Source organism: Pecten maximus, chromosome 15 (assembly GCF_902652985.1).
Source record: "Pecten maximus chromosome 15, xPecMax1.1, whole genome shotgun sequence".
In the NCBI taxonomy this organism is placed as follows: Eukaryota; Metazoa; Mollusca; class Bivalvia; order Pectinida; family Pectinidae; genus Pecten; species Pecten maximus.
The window spans coordinates 6,714,862-6,742,331 of record NC_047029.1 but is presented as its reverse complement, the minus strand read 5'-3'; the positions used below and the strand labels follow the sequence as shown (position 1 = coordinate 6,742,331).

General features: G+C 36.7%; 1 protein-coding gene across 4 annotated transcripts; it reads right to left on the bottom strand.

Annotated features, from left to right (window-relative positions):
* Nucleotides 1-394: 394 nt before the first annotated feature.
* On the bottom strand, nucleotides 395-27,470 carry LOC117344344 (deleted in malignant brain tumors 1 protein-like). 4 transcript variants are annotated; one of them, XM_033907080.1, is made up of 11 exons: nucleotides 27,283-27,470; nucleotides 23,638-23,697; nucleotides 22,827-22,920; nucleotides 22,091-22,200; nucleotides 17,784-17,954; nucleotides 17,364-17,454; nucleotides 15,537-15,667; nucleotides 15,038-15,187; nucleotides 10,763-10,804; nucleotides 9,076-9,174; nucleotides 395-633 (listed from the first exon to the last, which is right to left on the bottom strand). In XM_033907080.1, the coding sequence occupies exons 2-11, from the start codon at nucleotides 23,690-23,692 to the stop codon at nucleotides 449-451; spliced, it is 1,128 nt and encodes a 375-aa protein (XP_033762971.1). In that variant the 5' UTR covers nucleotides 23,693-23,697; nucleotides 27,283-27,470; the 3' UTR covers nucleotides 395-448. The 4 variants fall into 4 exon arrangements, with proteins under 4 accessions (XP_033762971.1, XP_033762973.1, XP_033762972.1 ...); XM_033907082.1 differs by lacking the exon at nucleotides 27,283-27,470 and adding an exon at nucleotides 27,257-27,276; XM_033907081.1 differs by lacking the exon at nucleotides 27,283-27,470 and adding an exon at nucleotides 26,919-27,155.

The window sequence follows — 27,470 nt, the reverse complement described above, 5'->3', positions numbered from 1 at the left end:
CCCCCCGAAAAAAATGCAAAAAAAAAAGATAAATAAAATAAAAAATACCCTCTCACCTGGCCCAACAACACTAAAACCAACATTCTTTTGTATGATTCCGTACAATTTGGTTCACTGGCGGTTCAAACGTTGCTATGGCACATAATTAATAATGGTTTCGCGTATGCGGTATGAAATTACCATAGACCAGGTGAGCTTAAACGCGTAAGTATGTTCTGCTAGTAAAATAACAATTGGAAGCTTCAGACGTACATGTAGCGTTAGAAATATTTTGTTTTACAATATGAAATATATATTGATTAAATTTTATATTTTCTGCTGTATGAATTGAGTTGTAAAGTAGCATGTCCATATTTTAATATATGAAGGCGCACACAAAGTATTGTTACTCTTATTTCTTTGTCCTATGATATGAGCCACATTTCAGCAGTACAGGGAGTATACACGTTTATACATCCTCAGCGTCTGGCGACATTTTCTTCATTTCACCAGGTTCGGTACCAGCAGCGGGGGTGTACTTCTTACTCGAACCCTTCTGTCGTTTCCTGACCAAGACGACAGCGACGACAACGGCGACGAAAAGTAAGACAATGACAACCACAATAGGAATGACACACGAAACCAGCTCACAGCCTGTGTTAAAACAATAAAAAAAATCAGACGTCAATCTAATCATTTACAAGCGTTTTATTTATTTATTTTATTTTATTTTTATTTTTTTTTATTTTGATTAAATTCATGGTATGCTTATAGGATATATCGAACGAATTTATAAAACAAAATTGCATGTAATATCAATATCTGTTACCGTAAATTGATTTCTAGGTCATTCCATCACACTTTTTTTTATCTGAAACATCTCGTACTCCATGACGAAAAATAATGTACTCTTTATCAGAATGCGTGATGAAAGGAAATGAGATTTCATTATCATATTGTGATTGATAACAACAAATTGTAAATGGAAATCTTTTGTATCTGCACTAGAATACAAACATACATTCGTATCAGCAACATATCTTATAAACAAGATTCAATATACGATACATGCAATGCGAGTTTAGATATGTGTTATTATAAGACAATACAAAGTCATACACAAGCATATACTTATATTCATATAAGTGTTAAATTGGTAAGTAACAGAAACAAAGAATATATTGTTAAGGTGCTATCAAACAAATCAATGCTTAAAAAATGTTAATACAAGACCATGGAAAAGAACAAAGAAAGCTAACGAGCAATGTTTATCAAATAAGTCAAGGCATGCACACAAACGAGAGTATCTGCAACATCTAAACAAGGAGACGATTATCTACCTTATCGTACAAAGCACGGACTGATGAATTTTGTTTTAATATTTGTATTATGAAGTCTATATGAATTAGTTAAAGTCGTAATTACATCAGGACCTGCATATTTGCAAATGTTCTTACACAAATTGTGGCGATTCATGACAGTTACCTATCATAAAGTATGTCAGTCGATCAGCACAAAGTTCGAACATAGTTGGAATTTCCTTGCGGGCATTTTAAATGTCACCGAGAGGCTCATAAAATCTACCTGAGTTTTTCTGTTATGTGATGGTCTAGATATGATGTGTGTTGGTTTTGTATTGTTTAACGTCCTATCAACAGCTAAGGTAATTTCAGGACGGCCTCATCTGTTCGAGATGTATGCGGTGAGCGCGTGTGCTTTGGGAGGCTGCGGCATGTTTGTGTTTGTCTCATATGATAGCGCAGAACGGATGCCGACTTTAGAGTGTTATCCCACTGAAGCATACTGCCGAAGACATCCAGCAGGACACTAAATCCGGTCAAAGTATACTTACAACGGACAAACCAGTTGTTCCACTCCAAAAAATGCTATGAACCCAAGCCTTTCTTATATCTAGATAGGAAACGGCATGACTGCGACTTGTGTTCGCAGTACTAGAGTTTTGAATGATGCTAGCACCTCGTGCTTCTTTTGTACAATCCTTTTGAGACTGCAGGGGGTAGACAAGGCTGGTGTTTTTTTAGGTTAGTTTCACAAATCATAATATACCTATTTACCCTACGCTGTTTGGCAATCATAAAATTCATTTAAATCCATTTAAATTACACGCTGTTTGGCAATCATAAAATTCCTTTAAATCCATTTTAATTATACGCTGTTTGGCAATCATGAAATTCATTTAAATCCATTTAAATTATACGCTGTTTGGCAATCATAAAATTCATTTAAGTCCATTTAAATTATACGCTGTTTGGCAATCATGAAATTCATTTAAATCCATTTAAATTATACGCTGTTTGGCAATCATAAAACTCATTTAAGTCCATTTAAATTATACGCCTATGAAATACTCCCCCATACTAAATCTGACTTTTTTTATATATATTTTGGGATTTGGTCGAGATCAATATTCACTTTTGACCCTTAGCATCACTGGCGAATCCTAGAAGTACGAAACAGCTCGATTGTTTAGAGGAACAAGGACGTATCTCCAACATGGAAGTAAACGGTCGTATCTCAAATTTATCTATTTTCAGATTTTAATAAATTACAACTACGAGTGAGAGTTTCTTATAGAATTTGTACATTATAGCAATTAAAATGGTATAATTCTGTTAAAATACTATGCGATTTAAAAGAATTAGACAATATCCATTGGTTTAAAGAACATGTTCTATAAGAAAAGCTCAGTCGGAATTGTAATTTATCAAAACCTAAAAATTAATAATTTTGTGATACCACCCTTTACTTCTAAGCACTATACGTCCCTGTTCCTCTTAACAATCGAGCAGCTGTTTAATGCAGTTGAATTCATTTTGTAATCCCTGACGGCAGCAGAATATTAATATTGTCCTAGACGTCCACTAATGAGGTTGCCATCGTGCTCGTCCATCGGTGAACCCTCACACAAATAATGTAGATAATATGTTACCCGTATTCAGGGAAACGTATCTACATATGGGGAACATATACCCTGCATTTACATTGCGTTCCGGTTGCTCCAAGAAAGCTCTTAACCAAGACGATTCAGTATTTTCCCGTACATAAGTATACTTTCAAATCTTAACCGACATTGAACAATATAAAAATTATACATTATATCATCAGTAAAAGGAAAGTATAGTTTCGTTATAGATCATTTAGACTCCTTTATCCTAGGATGACACCAGACAATATCCATTATCTTGATTTGGTCTGGCACCGTTTAACTAAATTTGCTTCTGCAAGGTGAGCAAAATGATAACTTTCACATTTGTCTTCGTCCTCAGACGTAACATACTTCTAATATATTGTCCAAGTTAATCAAGTCCAAAACCGTCAAGCTTGACTATCCTTGCAGTCTCTGTGAAAACGTAACTTACTACAGCTGCAGATAAATAAAAGGACACATAAATCATTTAGAACAGGTCGGCTAAATACCCGGATTCTTTTTTCCTGAAAATGTATGACACAATCAAAATAACATTCAAGTCTTTTTTTTGGAAATGTGTATATGTATTTTTTATTCAATATTCCTCCGATCCATTATATAATGTAGTTAGATAAATAGAGTAAAAACCTACTTTCTGTTGTTGGTATGCATCTGTTTTCACAATGTTCCATTGAATCAAATCGATTTTCGTTACCACCACACCCGCCATACATAAACTCCATGCACGCCTTGGTTGCAGTGTCGTATCCATATTTCGGAAAGGCTGCCCGACAAGGTCCGGTGACCAATGGTAAATCACATTTATCTTAAAATAGAAATTAAAGAGATGTTGAAAAACATAAAAAAAATGTGTATAGCTCTCGAAAATAAATCAAAAAATCCAAATAGTAATTAAATCCAAATAGTAATTAAATGCATTGCGTTTGAAATTGATCTTTTATGATATTGTTATATTTTATTGGAAGGGTTTAACATACTGTTGTTTACCTTCACATGTGTATGGAATATGATATATTTTGAACGTTGAAACAAAGTGGTACTAAATGGTGGCGTGCTATGCAATAAAGTGGCAGCATTAAATATAAACCACTAAGCGAAAGGAGGACTGCACCTGTCATTATATGATATTTCTGAGGTGCGGTTTAAATAATGCACACAAACCATGTTTACCAGACAGACTAATTCTGTTATAAATATGCCAGGCTGACATTTATTGTTTGCAAATATGGCGAATTGACATAGCTTAATCCTGATACTACGTGTCAAACAGCTGAAATATATAGACAGATAAAGTTTTAGTTTTAATGCTGGTGGTTATAATGTAAATCTGATGGTGAAATAAATTAACGAACTAAAGCGTTTTAGCACGAATAACAAAATGATATCAGTTTGAATAATTTTTGTTGATATTAAGACTGCATTTGAATCAGGAATATGATTTTAACAATGTGTCATTTAAAAAGATAATATATTTATTCTGCTTGCATTCAATCTTATCTTTGTTTCGTTTTTAACCGCACATCTGCATTTTGCATTTACCGTATACAATCTTATCTTTGTTTCGTTTTTAACTGCTTATCTGCATTTTGCATTAACCGCTACATTGACCAATCACATAATTCATCTTGACCAGTAACGCCACCTGTCGCGTCATATCCGGGGCCAAAAGAAAATTAAACGGCTATGCCGAAAAAAGTGTAAAGCTCGCGCCAGAAAGTGTGAGTTCTAGCGATATTGTGTTTTTTGAAGATCATTCGCCATGCCACCCATTATGGGCCTCAATACAAAAACACGATCCAACCATTCAACGTTCTACTATGAAAAGAAAACATTGCAAGGATGTAACACACCACATATTTCGCCGAAAATGACGTTTACAGGAATCGGTGAATTGATAAAGATCATATCTTTAACACGCCACTCACCCAGTCTGAGACGTAAGTATATAGTATGGTGACTTTTAAGATAAGTAATGCAAGTTATTGTCTCGACAAGTCACCAGAATCAGATATAAATCAGAATCCACGCCCAGATAGTAACTGAGAGGTGGCTAGGCTCGTTCGATTTAAAACAATAAAACAAAACATGTATGAAACGACCGCAAGTATTTTGAGGATGGGTTACTTGAATTAATTATATCAACAGTAAGTTCCCTATGAATTTAAAAGGGCATACTAGATTTCTACTTTAAAAGGGCATTCCTTCGTTTGAATTAAGTTTAGATCGTCAATATTAAACTAACTTGAAATTACGTATTTTTTCCATGAAGTAAAAGTTACAATCTTTACATTAAAAAGGCAGTTTTACTCTCAAGATAAACCTAAGTTCTTCGAGTATTAAGTCATGAAAATTCTTAATTCGACATTAGTAACACTAACTACAGGAAAAACATACAGTATTTGTATACGATACGCCTTTTTCTTGTACATTTCCGCATACATTTCATTACATGTAGGCACAGACACTCATGTAATCATCGTTCCGACATAGATTTTATCAACAGAAATTTTGCATGTTTCTGATATCCGAACGAAGATATGCCCCTTTAATTCCGATAAAAGCAAAAGGATAGGACACGCAGTGATACGCTATCGCCACTCAGTGCGGATATTCTTTCTTTTTAAATTGATAACCCATGTGCGGATGTGTCTTGTCCGAGTATTTCGTGACCATTTTCCACACATAGATATCTTATTAAAATACTGTAATCTAACAAATTCGTCTTTTAAATACTTCCATTGCCTGATAAATCCGTTGGAAGCGTGTTATCATAAGGCGAATGTAACAATGCCAATTGACATCAACAAATACTATTCAATTGTAAATCATGTTCCGTCCTAACTATCGATACAATACTTAACTACGGTAGTCTTTATACAGCAGTGTTGTTATAGAAGAATCAGTTACTATCCATACCAACTGCAAGGACGTCCAGGCACTGTGATTCACACTCCATCGTGGTGTCAAAACGATTGGCATTGCCCCCACAGCCTCCGTAGACAAACTGCTCACAACTTTTTGTAGCATGGTTATAGGCGAATTTCTCAAAGTATCCTCGACACATCCCAGTCTCCGGTGGTAGGTAACAGTAATCTAAAATGTCATAATGATAAATAACACTATTGAGCAATGCTATATGATTCTGAACAAATGGTAACATTAAGCTGTTACGTGAAAAATGATTATACATAATTAAGTTTTATTACTAAAAGATATGATTAACCAAAACTCTTATCCCATTGTGCTGAATTTAGAATACATGTGTAAAGCATCAACACCACATTCTTGTCTTTATAAAAGTTTAGCAGTTGTCCTTATACTTCCGTTTGCCATATCAAGACTGAAAATTATTTTTAAGCAAGCTTTCCTCTCATAACAACATTGTCGTTTGAAAATAACAGCTAGCGGTGAAAATTATTTGAACGTGTTACTTAGATGGGGGCGGGTGCCTGTTTTCCTTCATCTAAATAGGACCATCATTCTTAATGTGTCTGCCTGTGGTTGTCATCATTTTTTTTTTTTTTTTTTTTTTTTAACTTTCAACCAGGCTAAAATTAACTCCTTGCCTCAACGATGTTTATCCTATAAAACAGTACAATAATAAGTACTTCTAAGCTCAGAGATTGCCGCAAGGCGACCACTGGATATTTCACACAGCGATATACTTCTCACCTCGAGACATCGTAGCCCTCGCCAGGACTGATTTTTAATTGTCTATGTACAAAAAACTTATCTTTCCCTACTTTTATCGTATTTCTTCTTTCCTGTTTTGCAAACAAAAGGAACGTACATGTGAATTCTGAGAAAAGATTCATTAGGAACTTTCTAAGAAAAGACAATAGTAATCTTCTGCTAGTACTAGGGAACAAAAAACGTCAGAATCAGTGATTCTGGATTCCAAATAAAACGGACAGAAGAAGGGACTTCGGGGAAATCTACATAACAATTTTAAGAAATATCCTCCTTGTTGTTCTCCAGATAGCGATAACAAACTTTAACGGTCAAAATCAAGAATGGCCACCTGTCGGTCATTTTGTTTTATCGGTCAACTAAAAAAATGAACGGCAAGAAATTAAGAAATATATTTCAAATTCTTGTCCAGAAATTGAAAACAACCTTCAACTGTCCAAACTCCAAGTCGACCATTTTGTTTTCCAGAGATCCGACTAAAAATTGAGCAGGCACAACTATGGACCGAAGGGACATTCGCGTCATGTTTGAGAAATATCCTTTTAGTTATTCTCCTTAGAATCAATCCGAGATGGCCGCCGTTGGCCTTTTTGTTTCAAGATCAGACATGAAATCAAATCAGCACAACTGACAGCTAAGGACAACTTAATTATCAAGTTTTAGGGGGAAATCCTGCCAGGACAAGATAGTGTAAGCAAGGAGTCTTTAAGGACGGGCGGGCCACCGACCGCCAACCATCTGCTGATTTGGTGAACTGAACATTTAAAATATAAGGACAAAAAGAGGTTTTCAAACAAAACAAAAATAAAACATGTACATGTAAAATAAAAATTCCTAATTTTCGAAATCCCAGATAACCACTTGCACTAAAAAATTACACACTAACAATTAACGAACATTAGGATTCTAATTTCATTAAGATCCGAGACGGAATAAAAACCTCTATGTTCAAACTTTACTTACCTTCTCTTACTTCTGGATTATAATGGTCGATTGGGGGTATTAGAGTGTCATCTATCAAAAGAAAATGTATTCATTCGTTAAATACGATTAAACAAAGCAAAAAATAACTATCACCAATTAGTAAATAAACAGCTCAGAAAAAATAAAACATCAAAAATTACCATCGAATTGTTTCCCCTGGCACCTTTTTTGGCAATCCTCCAATGTGTCAAAGCGATTGTCATTGCCTCCACAGCCACCATATATGAACTCTTTACAAGACTTTGACACTGCGTCATATGTGAACTGTTTGATGTAGGCCATACACGATCCTGGAACTCTCGGCTGCATACAGACGTCGTCTGATACAAGACCAAAGAAATAGTCTTTGAGTTACACGTATTACAAAATAGACATTTTTCTGACAAATGCAGTCTTTTGACAAATTTCCAAGCAGAATATAGCGTGGGAGCTATTTCATGTACGGTGATTAATAATTTGATGATACCATATATTCCTATGGGATTGTTCAAAATAAAACAATTCTAGTTTATGAAATCATTGCTTATTTCATTTGAGTAGCCAATCTGTCGCTGCTGTGTTAAATTTGTCGCCTTTATAATGGGCGAAAAAAATGTCGAAAGTTAAACCATTTGGCATACCAAATTGTTCCGGCATACAAACTTCAAACTGTAGGAAATTAAAACTTAAAAGCAGCCTAAGCATGTTTAAGCCAATGATGCGAAAACATACGGCGAAAGAGTGTCGCCAACATCGCAACTGTAAGATTGAGACCAACCATTTATGTCTTGTCAAAAGCGAGTAAAATGGAAAACAAATGTGCTGATATTTTTTGATTAATTGTAAAACATCAAAGAATTATTCTTAATGTATGAAAGATATATCAATGTATACATACCAGCTTGACTTGGGAAGCTCATTTTCTCCATTATGATTTGTGATACGATAGGCAGCACCAGCGGCAAAGTATACGACTGTTTCTGTATCCGATCTGGGTGCCCTTATGTAGTGTTTGCGAGTAACCGTTTACAGTATATCAATAATAAATTTCCGCGTTATTGAGGGATCGACCACGGTTATTTATACTGGAAATCAAATCAGTTATTCATATAAACCGGGTTCCGGAATACCTTGCAGCGTGGGTGGCAACTAAGTATGAAAAGTATCGTATATTGAATAAATACCGTCACGCCAATGGTGACTTCGACTTAACATAGAAATACAGTAGGTGTAGGCTTAGGAAATGAATTTACAATGACCTGTATTTAGAGAAAAGTTTCGATAAACATGACAAGTGCAAACATACGTCAGATAATTTATTGTATTGCCACCAATTCAAGTAGGTTCGTAGCAGAAGTGAAGTAGAAAATGTCATTCAATTATACAACATGCAGTCTTATCAGGTAGGTCATAAATCCCATACAGTGAGTTAACGTGGGAACACAGGTTTCACAGCGCTTAGTCACTGCTATCGAAGGATATATCGAGACCACCTTCATTTTCACTATCGCTAGATGTAGAATCACTGCTTCCTGGTTCGTCTTCGGATGTCGTCTGCTCAGTATTACATCCAGACGAATCAGTTGTACCCTCTGAAAATAAGATTAGTTCAGACTGTGTTTATATGTCAATCAACACACAGGTATACGCTGTCACCATAATAAAAACAGCTATAAACCTCATGATATCAAATACATGTATCTGATATCAGTTTGTTTAATCATTATTACGAATAATTACACAATGCAAGAATAATTATCCCTGAACCGGATTTATGCCTTTAAAAAGTATGCTCTTTCCGTCAAATATGATATGTAGGAAATATTATAAACAAACTCTAAGTGCGATATATTTTCTTTTTTTAAACAGTTTTATATTAATAAAGCTTACTTGACATGTAAACAATTGAACAGTATATTTATGCACCGACATTCGTATAAACTACGGAAATGTAGCAAAATATGGCAAACGGAGTCGGTAAGCATATCCCTAAAACGTACCTTTCGTGTTGGTGGATTTATGCATCTAAATGATGGCCAGGCTGAAAACCACCAGACTGCTAGGGAACTAAGAACCCTTTTGGGAAAAGTTCAGCTCCAATGCAAAATACCCGAGAGAAATATGGATAGGAAGTTAAACATCGATTATACCTGCGAGATTCAAAGACAAGAACTGAAAATGTATAGAACTATGAAAAGGCAGTGGATATACATATTTTCTGACAATGAGTTAAACAGGACTGGAAATAACGTAAACAAAAATGAGCATGCAGATACAGATCCTAATGACAATACTAAATTAGTCTTTTGACCAAATATTGCAATCTATGAAATTACAGAGAAATGCCAGGCAGTGCCATAAACTGTTACTAATTTGATGTTGTTTTTTTGTTTTGTTTTTTCTCTCTCCAAATTTTGAAACAAACAAAACCTGTTGTTCAATCCAGGATAAAATATGATATCGAATTTGCAGTATCATCACAGTGATGATTCTCAAAACAAATTATTTGGCACCTTGATTTAACGAAATTACAATTTGTTTTTAAACTGATACCATGCTAAAACATATCAAAACAATACAGACATACAAAGGAAAGACAAACACATGCAGACCATGGAAGCACAGGACTTGAATGAAAGGTACATAATGTATTTTCAAATATTGGAATCCAAAAATATTCACTCAAATCTTCTTCATCTTTATTTCTCTTGAAACGATGCTTTAATATTTTTCTATAATTCAATGTAAGTCTTGTTTCTTCGAACAGATCAATTCATATATAGATTAAAAATATAACACCTAAGTAAATTCATGATATATCTTGCAAACTTGATTTCACATATCAATATGATACAAACAGATATGGCATGGTATACACGATAATTACCCGTAAAACTAAATTGTATTTTACATATATCCATTTTGGAAACCATCGTGCTTAACCATAAATTCTAGCCCTGTTCGGTTAATGCAAGAAATGAGATGAGAAATGTAACTAACCATCACCACAAGCGCATGCAATAGCATTGTGTGTACGTTTTACTTAGGTCAAAAAAATAACAAAAAATTCTCAAAGCAATCACAAATAAAATTAAGAAACATCATTTAATGTCGTCAGGAGGTATGACAGACTAGATTAAAAATAAATGTACACTTTTGTGTCCTACTGTTTTAACAAACCTGTACTTGTTTGAGGTGTAGTCGTTGTTGTTGGGGGAAGAACTGAAACATATACACAATAATTTATATGACGAGTTGTCTATACACAATAATTTATATGACGAGTTGTCAATACACAAGACTTCATATGACGAATTGTCGATACACAATACTTTATATGACGAGTTGTCTATACACAATAATTTATATGACGAATTGTCAATACACAATACTTTATATGACGAATTGTCTGTACACAATACTTTATATGACGAGTTATCTATACACAATAATTCATATGATGAGTTATCTATACACAATACTTTATATGACGAATTGTCAATACACAAGACTTCATATGACGAGTTGTCTACACAATTCTTCATATGACGAATTGTCAATACACAATACTTTATATGACGAATTGTCCATACACAATACTTTATATGACGAATTGTCCATACACAAGACTTCATATGACGAATTGTCCATACACAAGACTTCATATGACGAATTGTCCATACACAAGACTTCATATGACGAATTGTCCATACACAAGACTTCATATGACGAATTGTCAATACACAATACTTTATATGACGAGTTGTCCATACACGTTACTTCATATGACGAATTGTCAATACACAATACTTTATATGACGAATTGTCCATACACAAGACTTCATATGACGAATTGTCCATACACAAGACTTCATATGACGAATTGTCCATACACAAGACTTCATATGACGAATTGTCCATACACAATACTTTATATGACGAATTGTCCATACACAAGACTTCATATGACGAATTGTCCATACACAAGACTTCATATGACGAATTGTCCATACACAAGACTTCATATGACGAATTGTCCATACACAAGACTTCATATGACGAATTGTCAATACACAATACTTTATATGACGAGTTGTCCATACACAAGACTTCATATGACGAATTGTCAATACACAATACTTTATATGACGAATTGTCCATACACAAGACTTCATATGACGAATTGTCCATACACAAGCCTTCATATGACGAATTGTCTACACAATTCTTCATATGACGAATTGTCAATACACAATACTTTATATGACGAATTGTCCATACACAATACTTTATATGACAAATTGTCCATACACAAGACTTCATATGACGAATTGTCCATACACAAGACTTCATATGACGAATTGTCCATACACAAGACTTCATATGACGAATTGTCCATACACAAGACTTCATATGACGAATTGTCAATACACAATACTTCATATGACGAGTTGTCCATACACGTTACTTCATATGACGAATTGTCAATACACAATACTTTATATGACGAATTGTCCATACACAAGACTTCATATGACGAATTGTCCATACACAAGACTTCATATGACGAATTGTCCATACACAAGACTTCATATGACGAATTGTCCATACACAATACTTTATATGACGAATTGTCCATACACAAGACTTCATATGACGAATTGTCCATACACAAGACTTCATATGACGAATTGTCCATACACAAGACTTCATATGACGAATTGTCCATACACAAGACTTCATATGACGAATTGTCAATACACAATACTTTATATGACGAGTTGTCCATACACGTTACTTCATATGACGAATTGTCAATACACAATACTTTATATGACGAATTGTCCATACACAAGACTTCATATGACGAATTGTCCATACACAAGCCTTCATATGACGAATTGTCCATACACAAGACTTCATATGACGAATTGTCCATACACAATACTTTATATGACGAATTGTCCATACACAAGACTTCATATGACGAATTGTCCATACACAAGACTTCATATGACGAATTGTCCATACACAAGACTTCATATGACGAATTGTCTGTACACAAGACTTTATATTACGAGTTATCTATACACAATACTTCATATGACGAATTGTCAATACACAATACTTTATATGACGAATTGTCAATACACAATACTTCATATGACGAATTGTCCATACACAAGACTTCATATGACGAATTGTTCATACACAAGACTTCATATGACGAATTGTCTGTACACAATACTTTATATTACGAGTTATCTATACAAAATACTTCATATGACGAATTGTCTGTACACAATACCTTATATGACGAATTGTCAATACACAAGACTTCATATGACGAATTGTCAATACACAATACTTTATATAACGAATTGTCTGTACACAATACTTGATATGACGAATTGTCCATACACAAGACTTCATATGACGAATTGTCCATACACAAGACTTCATATGACGAATTGTCAATACACAATACTTTATATAACGAATTGTCTGTACACAAGACTTCATATGACGAATTGTCAATACACAATACTTTATATAACGAATTGTCTGTACACAAGACTTCATATGACGAATTGTCAATACACAATACTTTATATAACGAATTGTCTGTACACAAGACTTCATATGACGAATTGTCAATACACAATACTTTATATAACGAATTGTCTGTACACAAGACTTCATATGACGAATTGTCAATACACAATACTTTATATAACGAATTGTCTGTACACAAGACTTCATATGACGAATTGTCAATACACAATACTTTATATAACGAATTGTCTGTACACAAGACTTCATATGACGAATTGTCAATACACAATACTTTATATAACGAATTGTCAATACACAAGACTTCATATGACGAATTGTCTGTACACAATACTTTATATTACGAGTTATCTATACACAATACTTCATATGACGAATTGTCAATACACAATACTTTATATGACGAATTGTCTGTACACAAGACTTCATATGACGAATTGTCCATACACAAGACTTCATATGACGAATTGTCTGTACACAATACTTTATATTACGAGTTATCTATACACAATACTTCATATGACGAATTGTCAATACACAATACTTTATATGACTAATTGTCCATACACAAGACTTCATATGACGAATTGTCTGTACACAATACTTTATATTACGAGTTATCTATACACAATACTTCACATGACGAATTGTCAATACACAATACTTTATATGACGAATTGTCAATACACAATACTTAAAATGACGAGTTATCTATACACAATACTTCATATGACGGGTTGTCTGGGGATCTTTGGATATAGCATTAAACCACTCAACGAATATTTCAACTGCCATCTTAATGGCATATAAACCAAAGAATTATAAAACAAAATTGCCTCACTGCTCTACAACTGGGAAAGAAAACGAAACATCACCAAACAGTGGAGTACAAGAAAAAAATTAATAAAACAAATACAGTAAACTGTACACATTGTAGTTTAGTATGTGCTTCCTCTGTGTATAGGAAAGATATCATGGAAATACAATTCACTTATGATATAGAGTTTTTCCACGGACGCATATTTAGTCATCAAACCGTAGACAGCAACCCTTGCTTAGACAGGTCCCCTGTCTCAAGAATACCGAAATAACAAATACTTGACCTTTATCATTTTCTGTCTCTAGGACATGTCTGATTCAAGAGTTTCAAGTTTCAAACAAAAGGGAGATAAGCTATTATTAGCATTTAGCTGATCAATCATTAACAAAAAGAATCCTAGGGGCCGATTGTCGGTCTACCCTTTTCCTATTTAATATCCAATGCACAGGAGAAAGCATCTCCGATTTGATCATGTAAGGGGAGGGATAAAAACGTCCCCTTTCACGACATATAATTTAATTTTGTATGAAACACGCATTTTCATTGGCTGAAATAATTTTGTTATACCTCCATAACAAAATTTTTGACGTTGCGAAATGTAACGTCATTTTTGATTGGCTGATGACGTTGCGTACTAATTTATCACAGAAAAGAGTTCGCCAAAGAAAGTGAAATATCTTGGTGTGTATAAGACGAAATTAAATTATAAGAATTAACATTAATTATTTTTTCTGTTATACAGTCATAACATAAACAACTGGAGTGTACTCTCTTCATAAACCGCTTCGCGGTTTATTTAGAGTACACTCAGTTTTTTCTGTTATGACTGTATAACAGAAAAAATAATTGATGTTAATCCTTAAGTATTGGAATACAAGTTCGGACTTCCACTCGCTCCTGTAGAAGATGAGATGATGTATTGTGTATAGAAAATCAATAAGAAACGTCTATTCATATAACAGGATGATTTGTCCGAGTATATAAGCGGTTGCATGTTGTGTAAGTTATAAAAAGAAAATATTAAAAAACACCACACAAAACATAACGAAAAAGGTACTCACTCGCTTTATAAGATAACACGAATCCCCCGTAACTGTCAGAATCGTCCGCGGAGAAGTCAAGCTGGACCTGGTTACTGGCTATAGCGTGCGTCTCGGGAACCCACACGTTCCGTCTACAAACCAGTAACTCCGGAGTGTCTTTTTGTCCGGCTAAACACAGTCAATATATGTCAATTAAATGATAATCATGTTTGGATTATAAGGTCAAATATCTGTGTTAATGATCTGATAAAAAAACATTTCAATTTGGTAGCTGGATAGAGATAATTAGCTTGTAAAATGGGCCAGCAGATGTCACATTACCAGTATGAGAAAGAAAAGGCATTTGCTGGGTTAAATTTCACGTGTTTAGCCAAAACAATTGAATAAGGAATAAAAACTATCCCCGAAAACAGCGAAATAAAGAAACTATCAAATTTAACTTTTACAGTAAGCACATTTCAGTATGTGTGGCTATATCTTGATTTCCATGATGTACATTGGCCCGAGGAATACTCACGTAGGTACACAACAAGGCCGTCATAATTGCACGTGGCCGCCGAGTCGCCCGCCTCTATATCAATCATGTGAAACGTCAGTTCTAATGTAGCAGATTCTGGTGAGGTGATAATCCAACTGCATTTCTTAGATCTGGTAATAATACAAGCGAGATGAAACAGTACAGACAATGAATGCTATTTAAAGGGTTTCTTGTGTCGTTCCCTTCAACAAATTCTACATTCGGGAAGGTATACCAGTCATCAGCTATTTGTTAAGATGTTGATGGCTACAAATTTGGTCACGATTAAAAACAAGTCTACAATGATGGGAGACTGATGGCTACACATCCGGTCAGAGTAAGAGAAATGGCTACACATCCGGTCAGAGTAAGAGAAATGGCTATAAATCCGGTCAGAGTAAGAGAAATGGCTAACATCCGGTCAGAGTAAGAGAAATGGCTATACATCCGGTCAGAGTAAGAGAAATGGCTAACATCCGGTCAGAGTAAGAGAAATGGCTAACATCCGGTCAGAGTAAGAGAAATGGCTACAAATCCGGTCAGAGTAAGAGAAATGGCTAACATCCGGTCAGAGTAAGAGAAATGGCTAACATCCGGTCAGAGTAAGAGAAATGGCTAACATCCGGTCAGAGTAAGAGAAATGGCTAACATCCGGTCAGAGTAAGAGAAATGGCTATACATCCGGTCAGAGTAAGAGAAATGGCTAACACCCGGTCAGAGTAAGAGAAATGGCTATACATCCGGTCAGAGTAAGAGAAATGGCTAACATCCGGTCAGAGTAAGAGAAATGGCTACAAATCCGGTCAGAGTAAGAGAAATGGCTACAAATCCGGTCAGAGTAAGATAAATGGCTAACATCCGGTCAGAGTAAGACAAATGGCTAACATCCAGTCAGAGTAAGACAAATGGCTAACATCCGGTCAGAGTAAGACAAATGGCTAACATCCGGTCAGAGTAAGACAAATGGCTATACATTCGGTCAGAGTAAGACAAATGGCTAACATCCGGTCAGAGTAAGACAAATGGCTACAAATCCGGTCAGAGTAAGAGAAATGGCTAACATCCGGTCAGAGTAAGAGAAATGGCTAACATCCGGTCAGAGTAAGAGAAATGGCTACAAGTCCGGTCAGAGTAAGAGAAATGGCTACAAATCCGGTCAGAGTAAGAGAAATTGCTACACATCCGGTCAGAGTAAGAGAAATGGCTACAAATCCGGTCAGAGAACAAAGATTATTATGATTGGAGACCATGATTGCTACAAACATTATTAGTCGCGCTTTTCATCAAAATGTAATTATCAGATTTCTATTCCCAATCAAAACAAACATTCTATCCAGAAAAGTTGTAGAAATCATTAACAGCTGATGGAAAATGATAAGAATATTTTAATCTTTGAACAATGTGGTACTTTATAAAGATCAAGCAGCAGTGACCCGTCCTTTACAAAACATGTTATCGGAGTGTCAGTGCTGTTTGACTGCCACTTTTATTGTTTATTTGCTTGAAGGGTTCATCGCTCTGTGACCAGAAATGGGCATTTTGGGCGGGGGTATAGCAGTTGTTGGCTACCACAATGAACAACATATCGGAGGGCTGTTGCCATCCAGAGCAATTAGAATAAATTGTCTTTCCCATTGGCACAACCAGGACATCACTGACTGACCTATTTCTCAGCTTCCCGAGAAACACAAACGGGCATTGGTAAAGGGCGCCGAACCAAGTACCTTGGACCATCATCTTATGTCACGTGGCCGACGCTCTAACCGACAGAGCTATCGCAGCCCCAAACTCTTACTGGTATTGTGTTAAACATATTGAGATTCTTACACTGGATACGCCATAGGAAATGCGGGAGTCGTGAGGAATTGTGGTTCAGCCCCGGCAACGAGCGTCTGATTAACACAAGATACTGCTCCAGCTGGAAATACAAATAATGTCTTGTATGTGTAATTTTAAATTGTTACAATTTTTTACAATTAAAAATCCAATCAATGTAATTTGTTTAAAGTATATATATGCTGAACTATAATCCCTACCATTTCATATTGAAATCACTTGCAATGTAAACTGTCATTCTTCAAGTAAACCTACGTAGAAAGCATTATAGATATTTTAACTTTAGTAATATACGGTTTACCAATAATAACATTTGTACATTTATACAGTGATAACTATATACAAATATATCCGTTGAGACTAAGCAACGACTCCGAACGTGAAAAAAACTGTTAGCTAAATTTTCCTTACAGTGGTCAGATCCTGCCATGAAATACGCATTCACACTCTGACGAGTCGCCTGCATAACATTTCCTGTTTGAAGGACCACGTGGACAGCTGGTGAATCCACGCCAATAATAGTCAACGATAAGCTAGTTCCGGTGCGATTAGTCAGTACGTTTTGGTCACCCGTGGACGTTCCTACAACAGTCCCCGTGAACAAAAACTTTACACAATAATTGTAAATCGTATGGTATATTTTGTATGAACGTAAACGCTAGTATCAATCCGCCATTTTTAAAAGAAGCCAACTACGAAAAACAACGGAGAATACCGACATAATAACGGAACCATAATTCAAATTCAAAATCAATCAGACAAAGGTATTGTGTAAACAAAAAACATAAGATGTGTATGGAGACTCCTGAAAACGAGGAGAATAACGTTACGTCAACACTCACCAAACGTGGGAATAACGTTACGTCAACACTCACCAAACGTGGGGAATAACGTTACGTCAACACTCACCAAACGTGGGAATAACGTTACGTCAACACTCACCAAACGTGGGAATAACGTTACGTCAACACTCACCAAACGTGGGGAATAACGTTACGTCAACACTCACTCACCAAACGAGGGGAATAACGTTACGTCAACGCTCACCAAACGTGGGGAATAACGTTACGTCAACACTCACCAAACGTGGGAATAACGTTACGTCAACACTCACCAAACGTGGGGAATAACGTTACGTCAACACTCACCAAACGTGGGGAATAACGTTACGACAACACTCACCAAACGTGGGGAATAACGTTACGTCAACACTCACCAAACGAGGGGAATAACGTTACGTCAACACTCACCAAACGTGGGGAATAACGTTACGTCAACACTCACCAAACGAGGGGAATAACGTTACGTCAACACTCACCAAACGAGGGGAATAACGTTACGTCAACACTCACCAAACGTAGGGAATAACGTTACGTCAACATTCACCACACGAGGGGAATAACGTTACGTCAACACTCACCAAACGAGGGGAATGTTACGTCAACACTCACCAAACGAGGGGAATAACGTTACGTCAACACTCACCAAACGTAGGGAATAACGTTACGTCAACATTCACCACACGAGGGGAATAACGTTACGTCAACACTCACCACACGAGGGGAATAACGTTACGTCAACACTCACCAAACGTAGGGAAATAACGTTACGTCAACACTCACCAAACATGGGGAATAACGTTACGTCAACACTCACCAAACGTGGGGAATAACGTTAGTCAACACTCACCACACGAGGGGAATAACGTTACGTCAACACTCACTAAACGTGGGGAATAACGTTACGTCAACACTCACCAAACGTGGGGAATAACGTTACGTCAACACTCACCAAACGAGGGGAATAACGTTACGTCAACACTCACCAAACGAGGGGAATAACGTTACGTCAACACTCACCAAACGTGGGAATAACGTTACGTCAACACTCACCAAACGTGGGGAATAACGTTACGTCAACACTCACCAAACGTGGGGAATAACGTTACGTCAACACTCACCAAACGAGGGGAATAACGTTACGTCAACACTCACCAAACGAGGGGAATAACGTTACGTCAACACTCACCAAACGAGGGGAATAACGTTACGTCAACACTCACCAAACGAGGGGAATAACGTTACGTCAACACTCACTCACCAAACGAGGGGAATAACGTTACGTCAACACTCACCAAACGAGGGGAATAACGTTACGTCAACACTCACTAAACGTAGGGAATAACGTTACGTCAACACTCACCAAACACGGGGAATAACGTTACGTCAACACTCACCAAACGTAGGGGAATAACGTTACGTCAACACTCACCAAACGTGGGAATAACGTTACGTCAACACTCACCAAACGTAGGGAATAACGTTACGTCAACACTCACCAAACGAGGGGAATAACGTTACGTCAACATTCACCAAACGAGGGGAATAACGTTACGTCAACACTCACTAAACGTAGGGAATAACGTTACGTCAACACTCACCAAACGTAGGGAATAACGTTACGTCAACACTCACTAAACGTGGGGAATAACGTTACGTCAACACTCACCTAAACGTAGGGAATAACGTTACGTCAACACTCACCAAACGTGGGGAATAACGTTACGTCAACACTCACTCACCAAACGAGGGAATAACGTTACGTCAACACTCACCAAACGAGGGAATAACGTTACGTCAACACTCACCAAACGTGGGGAATAACGTTACGTCAACACTCACTCACCAAACGAGGGGAATAACGTTACGTCAACACTCACCAAACACGAGGGAATAACGTTACGTCAACACTCACCAAACGTAGGGGAATAACGTTACGACAACACTCACTCACCAAACGTGGGAATAACGTTACGTCAACACTCATTCACCAAACGAGGGGAATAACGTTACGTCAACACTCACCAAACGTAGGGAATAACGTTACGTCAACACTTACCAAACGTAGGGAATAACGTTACGTCAACACTCACCAAACGTGGGGAATAACGTTACGTCAACACTCACCACACGAGGGGAATAACGTTACGTCAACACTCACCACACGTGGGGAATAACGTTACGTCAACATTCACTAAACGTAGGGAATAACGTTACGTCAACACTCACCAAACGTGGGGAATAACGTTACGTCAACACTCACCACACGTGGGGAATAACGTTACGTCAACATTCACTAAACGTAGGGAATAACGTTACGACAACACTCAATAAACGTAGGGAATAACGTTACGTCAACACTCACCAAACACGGGGAATAACGTTACGTCAACACTCACCAAACACGGGGAATAACGTTACGTCAACACTCACCAAACGAGGGGAATAACGTTACGTCAACACTCACCAAACGAGGGGAATAACGTTACGTCAACACTCACCAAACACGGGGAATAACGTTACGTCAACACTCACCAAACGAGGGGAATAACGTTACGTCAACACTCACCAAACGTAGGGAATAACGTTACGTCAACACTCACCAAACGAGGGGAATAACGTTACGTCAACACTCACCAAACGTAGGGAATAACGTTACGTCAACACTCACCAAACGTAGGGAATAACGTTACGTCAACACTCACTAAACGTGGGGAATAACGTTACGTCAACACTCACCAAACGTAGGGAATAACGTTACGTCAACACTCACTAAACGTAGGGAATAACGTTACGTCAACACAATAACGTTACGTCAACACTCACCAAACGTGGGAAATAACGTTACGTCAACACTCACTCACCAAACGAGGGGAATAACGTTACGTCAACACTCACCACACGTGGGGAATAACGTTACGTCAACACTCACCACACGTGGGGAATAACGTTACGTCAACACTCACTCACCAAACGAGGGGAATAACGTTACGTCAACACTCACCACACGTGGGGAATAACGTTACGTCAACACTCACCACACGAGGGGAATAACGTTACGTCAACACTCACCAAACACATGTATTTCGCACACAAGGGAGGCCGTCCTTATATGACCGTTGACAGGGCGTTTAACGGGGCAAACTTAACCGAGCCCATCGATACGTAAACTGGCCATTATTTGGAGTATTATAGACTCTATTCGCTTTCCCATTGTCTAGTCTCCTGTACTGTAATAGTGCTGATACGACTGATGGTTATCATCCTGACAACAAACGTAATCTGGTCAATGTGGCGGTGTTACCTATGAAACCGATCTATTGTTTCACGATTCCCGTGACAGACGTCAACTCCTTAAATGAGACGTGCTGGGTGCCGACTGTCATAACTATAGTCGGTAATCACCGTTGTTTGTGCTAACGTGTTCTGATCAGTTTTGAAATGAAATTGGATTTTGTTTACATGCCGATTTTTTTTTTTTTTATCTTCCGTTCAAAATATGAGGAAACTGTCACTATTGTTGAATGATTGAAGATCTCCCCAAACCGTCTCAATAAATTGCAGAAATGTTCAAGTTTAACAAATTGTGTACATGTACCTGGATTTATTCAATATTCAAGTCGCCTTGCAAAACCAATGCAAAATATTCCCAGTACGGCGGGTAAATGATACCACTGCGTAACATAACCTCTGTTTCTGTGACATATTCAATGTATCTTCCCGCTTAGTATTAAAACCATTATTAGACGAACTACTTAAGAAAACGAATCTCCGGAGAAATGTACATTTATACTTATTTATCGTAACATTATCATTTTGATATGCGTTTTGTGGTCATCCTGAACCTCAATAAAGCACCACAATTAAAACCGACATTACCTGCATAGACATTGATGTGGTCATCGACACCAAGATTGATATCGGTCAGCTGGTATGCAATTTTGTTTCCCTGATTGACAGCTCTCATAGTCCACGAACATGTCATGTCACTGTAAAATAAACTAGAAAAGTCAGCGTGAACACAAAAATACGGACAATAGTTCGATTGTTCAGACAAAACTAGGGAAATGGAATTCGCAATAACCCCGACATATCTTGCCTTTTAGGTTACACTATAAATAATTCTGTTGTATGAGAGAAAGTAGTCGTAATAGACAGGTTTTTTATCTCTTATTTTAATCACAGCATTATACTACTGGAGGAAGGCACTCAATGATGCTTTATAATTAAATACAGATAACCTATTAAGTTTTTGGTTTGCTTTTCTTTATAAGAACACGTAATATTAACATATAGCCTGTGATGGATAACTTTAATATTCGAATATTTTCAAAGCATGACCTGCGTAAGATATTTCTTTCTTTAGCCTATGTGCATGGGCAATGCTACAATATCGATGATAGAGAACACAAATTCAATGAGAACGGAAAAAATGCATCTGCCGTCGCCAACTGAGAAGGGAACAGTGCATAATAAGGTTTAGTGCACTCTGTAGAAACTGAAGTACTGAAATAGATATCCTTGTATTACTTATTGTAATATCCGACTTGACAATACAATGGGCATTGGCGAGGAGCGTCCGTCAAAGTGAAATATGCTTGACTCATTTACTTACTTGTTAAATCCTGTGGCATTTTCCCAAAAGTAAGTCTTCACTTTAAAGTCCTCCAGTGTATCGTCAACATTTGTGCACGTGTCCTGTGCGTCACCTAGTACCAAAGATTGAAAAGCATATAATATCGTACACGTGTGTTTGTTTGATTTTCTCCACGAAGGTATTAATTCATACCTAAACACACATCTATAAAATGAACCCTATATTCCTCTTATATTGTTGCAAATTATTTCAAAACACGATAGTGACAACAGCCGACGTTGCTGATAATAGTAACATTTTTACGTAACATTCCCATAAACCAAGACTCCACGTGGAAAGAGTGGCGACCATTTTGGCACTGATAACATCAACTGGCAATCCATTCTCTTCTATCGCCCTTTGTGAAGGTCTTCTTCTTAACATTGTTAAACATCAATAGAAAAACCAAATCAGATAAAATCGTCAGGCATAAGTTGGTTGCACTTGGCCACAAGATCGTCAACCCAACGTTTCCATACTTTGGCTGATACGATTACGGCGACGATTCCTTTATTACTCAGGCCAACGATGAGTTAAATATCCCAGATTTCGTTCTTGGTATCTTAACAATATTCTGAAGTTATAAGAAATCTCTCAGATAAACTATGTCCATAGCATTGTTCAAACGATCATATCGTGCGTGTTATGACGACGATACTGGCATTAGGCTTGGACAATCTGCCCTCGACGTTGCATTGATGCTTGCGTCTCCCTACCTCATCCCATCAATTCATGCATTAACTTACATATATGTAGATATATATATATGGTGTAATATTTGTGAACTTACCATTAGCGAGAAGTAAGCAGGACAAAGCCATCAGGCAAAGTAGTCGCATCTCCATCACGTCTGTAAAGTTTTAAAATGAAACAATGTTAAAACAATTATATGGTGGAAAATAAAACCAAATGTAGTTTGGCGTCGGTGACCACCGGGAAGAAATGCACGGTACACTCTTTATATTGATTTATCGTTCAAACGCGCTATGTATATAAGAGTTGTCTCCCTTGCTCTAAATGCAAGTCCTAACCAAACAATAATATAAATTGCTGATTTTCGGACCCGATTATCAACGTTTCACAATATAAGCATAAAATCATCCATTTGAAAACATATCATAGTTTAAGGACAGTTTTAACAAGATTTTCCCCTAAAATACTATGATGTTGTCCTATTGAATATGCCACATCGCTAACAAAGAGCATCTATGATCGATAAAAAAATAGGTTTGTTGATATTTAATTTACGCTATTTCAATACTGCTTCGCCTCTGTTTTCGTATGTGACTTTCCGTTTTTGGGCGTAGCTATTAACTGTTTTAATATTTTTGGTTTTAGTTAGATGCATTTCTAAACCATGTGTAGGATTTTTTTTTTATTACAAAAATGGTAGTCATATAGGTGTAGCATTTACCAATTAGTGGTGAAATTATCTATCTGTAACATATATATATAAGATCAGTTCTATCTACACAAAGATTGCAACCAATTCTCGAGTCGCCATGGTATACAAAGGAATATAAACAAATAAAAATGTCCTGTTACACATATTTACTGTTATGTGACAAAAATATCTTTAAGACTACAGGCTCATTACTTTGTCACGGCATGCGTGTTAAGGTTATGTAACATGGCACTGCAAATAATTCGCATTAATCGGACTCTAATATTTTTTTGTTAATTATTTGTTAAGTTCAATTTCGGACTAAACTATTTGAAATTGCTGAATGTAGGTATTCTCCCGAAAGAAATATTGTACAATTATACATCCATATGATGTACATCTAACTTTGGCCTTGATGTTCAACACACTATCAGTTGATCTTAGATCGTTTCACATTTGAATATAAGTCTGACCAAATATAGAACATAAGTGAGGTTATTACTATTTCCAAGTCGATTGTGTATCTTATGTCCAGTCATACACACAGGGACTTGAAAATGTGTTGCAGTCTACGTGTATTTGGACCTTCCCTCGGTAAAAATGACATCCCCGGTAACAAATTCTCAAGTCCCTGTAGTCATACAGTTATCACATATCAGAAAAGAATGAGTTCTTTTTTATCCTAAATGAGTCATATTTCAGATAAGATATTTTACCTGTGTTCAACAATTACTCATCCTCAGATGGCTATATCCAGATCGATGTGTATAATGTTTTTGCACTAGGTTTGTATATCCTTTATTAAATACAATGACATGCACGCGCGTTGTACCTGAATGCTCGGTTTTCTTGTAAAGGACAAGACAAATACTCCCTTTTTTTCTACGCGGGACACTTTTCCATATGTTACCGCACGGTTACCACATCTGTAACTGTGCTTTGCCTGACACATGTTTTCGGACTTACATCTAATGCATGACACACGATGACTAATTCAGTAATTAATATTGATGAACGACACGTTTCCATGGAAGCACTCGTGATTGACGATTACTTGTACACACAAGCGCGAATCAAGCCATCACCTGTTCTCTATACATATCGACATGCGCAATATCCGAAAAAACTTGTCAGCTTGTTTTAAATACTAACTTATTTTGTACATTATATATATCGAATACAAATCTATCATTAACTGACTAAAATGGTTTCTTTTAGATATTTACAGTAAGGCTAAATTTAAGTGCACGCGAGGCACGAGCACGTGGTTTATTTACCAATATCTTCTCGGACTAAGTTGACAATTCTTAAAACTTGCGTCGCGTCTCGTATCCACATAAGTGAAATACAATTGTAGGCAAGGAAAAGTTTTCTATTTTTTATTTTGTAAAATATTTTATATTGATTATATGGAGAAACGTTTCCAGAAAGGATTTGTTTTATAAAGACATTACGTCCGTGTAGGTAAATTTGAGAAAACATATGTCTATATATACTTTCCCAGTACATCTTACTTACCAGTATATAGACGGTTCTAGGGCTGTAATTAGACATAATTGAAAGTGTGTACACGTTTCCACAAACCACGTGATCTACAAATTGCTAAGTAAGTAAGTTTATCAGGTTTGCGATGTTTCTTAAGAGGGAGGTGTTGTGCAACGGGGCAAGGGTAATTTCGAAAGTGTTTACTGCAAGGATGACTAAACAGAACACAAATTCACCGCCATTAAAGCTGGTAGCGCTTTCTTCTCTTTTACAAAATTAGGCTTTTTTAATTTAGGTTATATTGTCATTCGATTCTTAGAGGTTCTGATAGTTTCAGAGGGATTTTCACTTGTAATGTAATGCTTTTTAACCTCTGTAGATGCTTAAATATATTAAAAAATATAAGAAGCAAATTCCTACATGAATTCAATGTACATTTGTATCTAGTTATTACATACAATGTACGTACCACTAGCCAGCTCTATTTACTCTGCTGTGACCTTTGTGTCCGTTATATTTATAGCTTGAAGACAAACTGACAATACATACAACATGCAAATAAAACATGGAACACAAAGAGGCTCGATCTACGGTTAAAAATTAAGTTTCGTTGCGAAATAACATTACACTTATTGGTCGGAAGTGAATCTCGACTGCCCCTAGCACTGCATACCATGACCTGTGGATAAAAACAACAACAACAACAACAACAACCCCCCCCCCCCCCCCCCCCCCCCCCCCCCCCTCCCTATACTTGGAGCATAACGATGAGGCAGAACCGACCCTGTTGTTGACCCCATGCATGCATGCATATGTGTGTAGCCTGCTAGCTAGGCTACTTTCAATTTCACTCGACCTCCATGAAGTCTGCTATATTACATTATGCAACGGTCTTATCGTGGAAGGTGATCAGTGTAACTTGTAATATCCAGTAGCAGTAGGCGAAAAACAACCATGAATTATTAGCTGTATAGGTACAAAATGTATCTAAGCACACATGTAAACAAACCGGTCAGCGGAATGACTCAGTTCCCGCCCTTCTCTTTGTAATGTATTGTCTACAAACTGAACACGACATAAATTATGAATATTCCACAGCGTTATCATACAAATACACATATAGTAGCTGCATAAGTACAGTCACTGCAACCATACATATGTGAATCACTGATAAATTAGCCTGGCAACATAATTTTACTTACCGCGAGGAGAGTGTGTAAAATCCGCCAAAACGTAAACAATACTACCAAGCCGGTACCGTTTCGGAACACGTGTTTCTGTTATGTTAAGATTGTATCATCAGATATTCTAAAATCTTAAATAACTCACTAATGTATAAAACACAATATACAACAAACGCATCCGACCGTTGATGGTTTAAAATAAGCTAAATGTCCCAGACTAGTATGTTTAGCAATGATGCATCAGCGAGCACCGCGGTTGTAGTTTGGGTGTGTCTAAAATTAGCTGACAAAACCGGAAACGAAAATTCCGCCCCATCATATATTTGTTTTCAGGAATAAATATTAAAATACGTAACTGTATTGTAGAGATGGAAACACTCACCGCAATGTCGATGTTGAACGCTGTGAATCACAACAGTTGTGTACGATGGTTTCTGTATGTCGTCTGCACAGTCCGATACACATGACTTGTGGTATGTTGTAGGGCAGGTCGGTAACAGTCGTTTCTACCACACACGTCCCGTTTTGTTTATTACAAACTTTTGACAGGAAATCGTTTTCTTTGTCAAA

Excerpts from the sequence above, each read along its gene's own strand:
- LOC117344344 (XM_033907080.1), bottom strand. The coding sequence starts at position 23,692 with ATGGAGATGCGACTACTTTGCCTGATGGCTTTGTCCTGCTTACTTCTC. Across the intron at positions 17,455-17,783 it reads CATGGCAGGATCTGACCACT|CTGGAGCAGTATCTTGTGTT; the intron begins GTAAGGAAAATT and ends TTGTATTTCCAG. Across the intron at positions 10,805-15,037 it reads CGTGTTATCTTATAAAGCGA|TTCTTCCCCCAACAACAACG; the intron begins GTGAGTACCTTT and ends TATATGTTTCAG.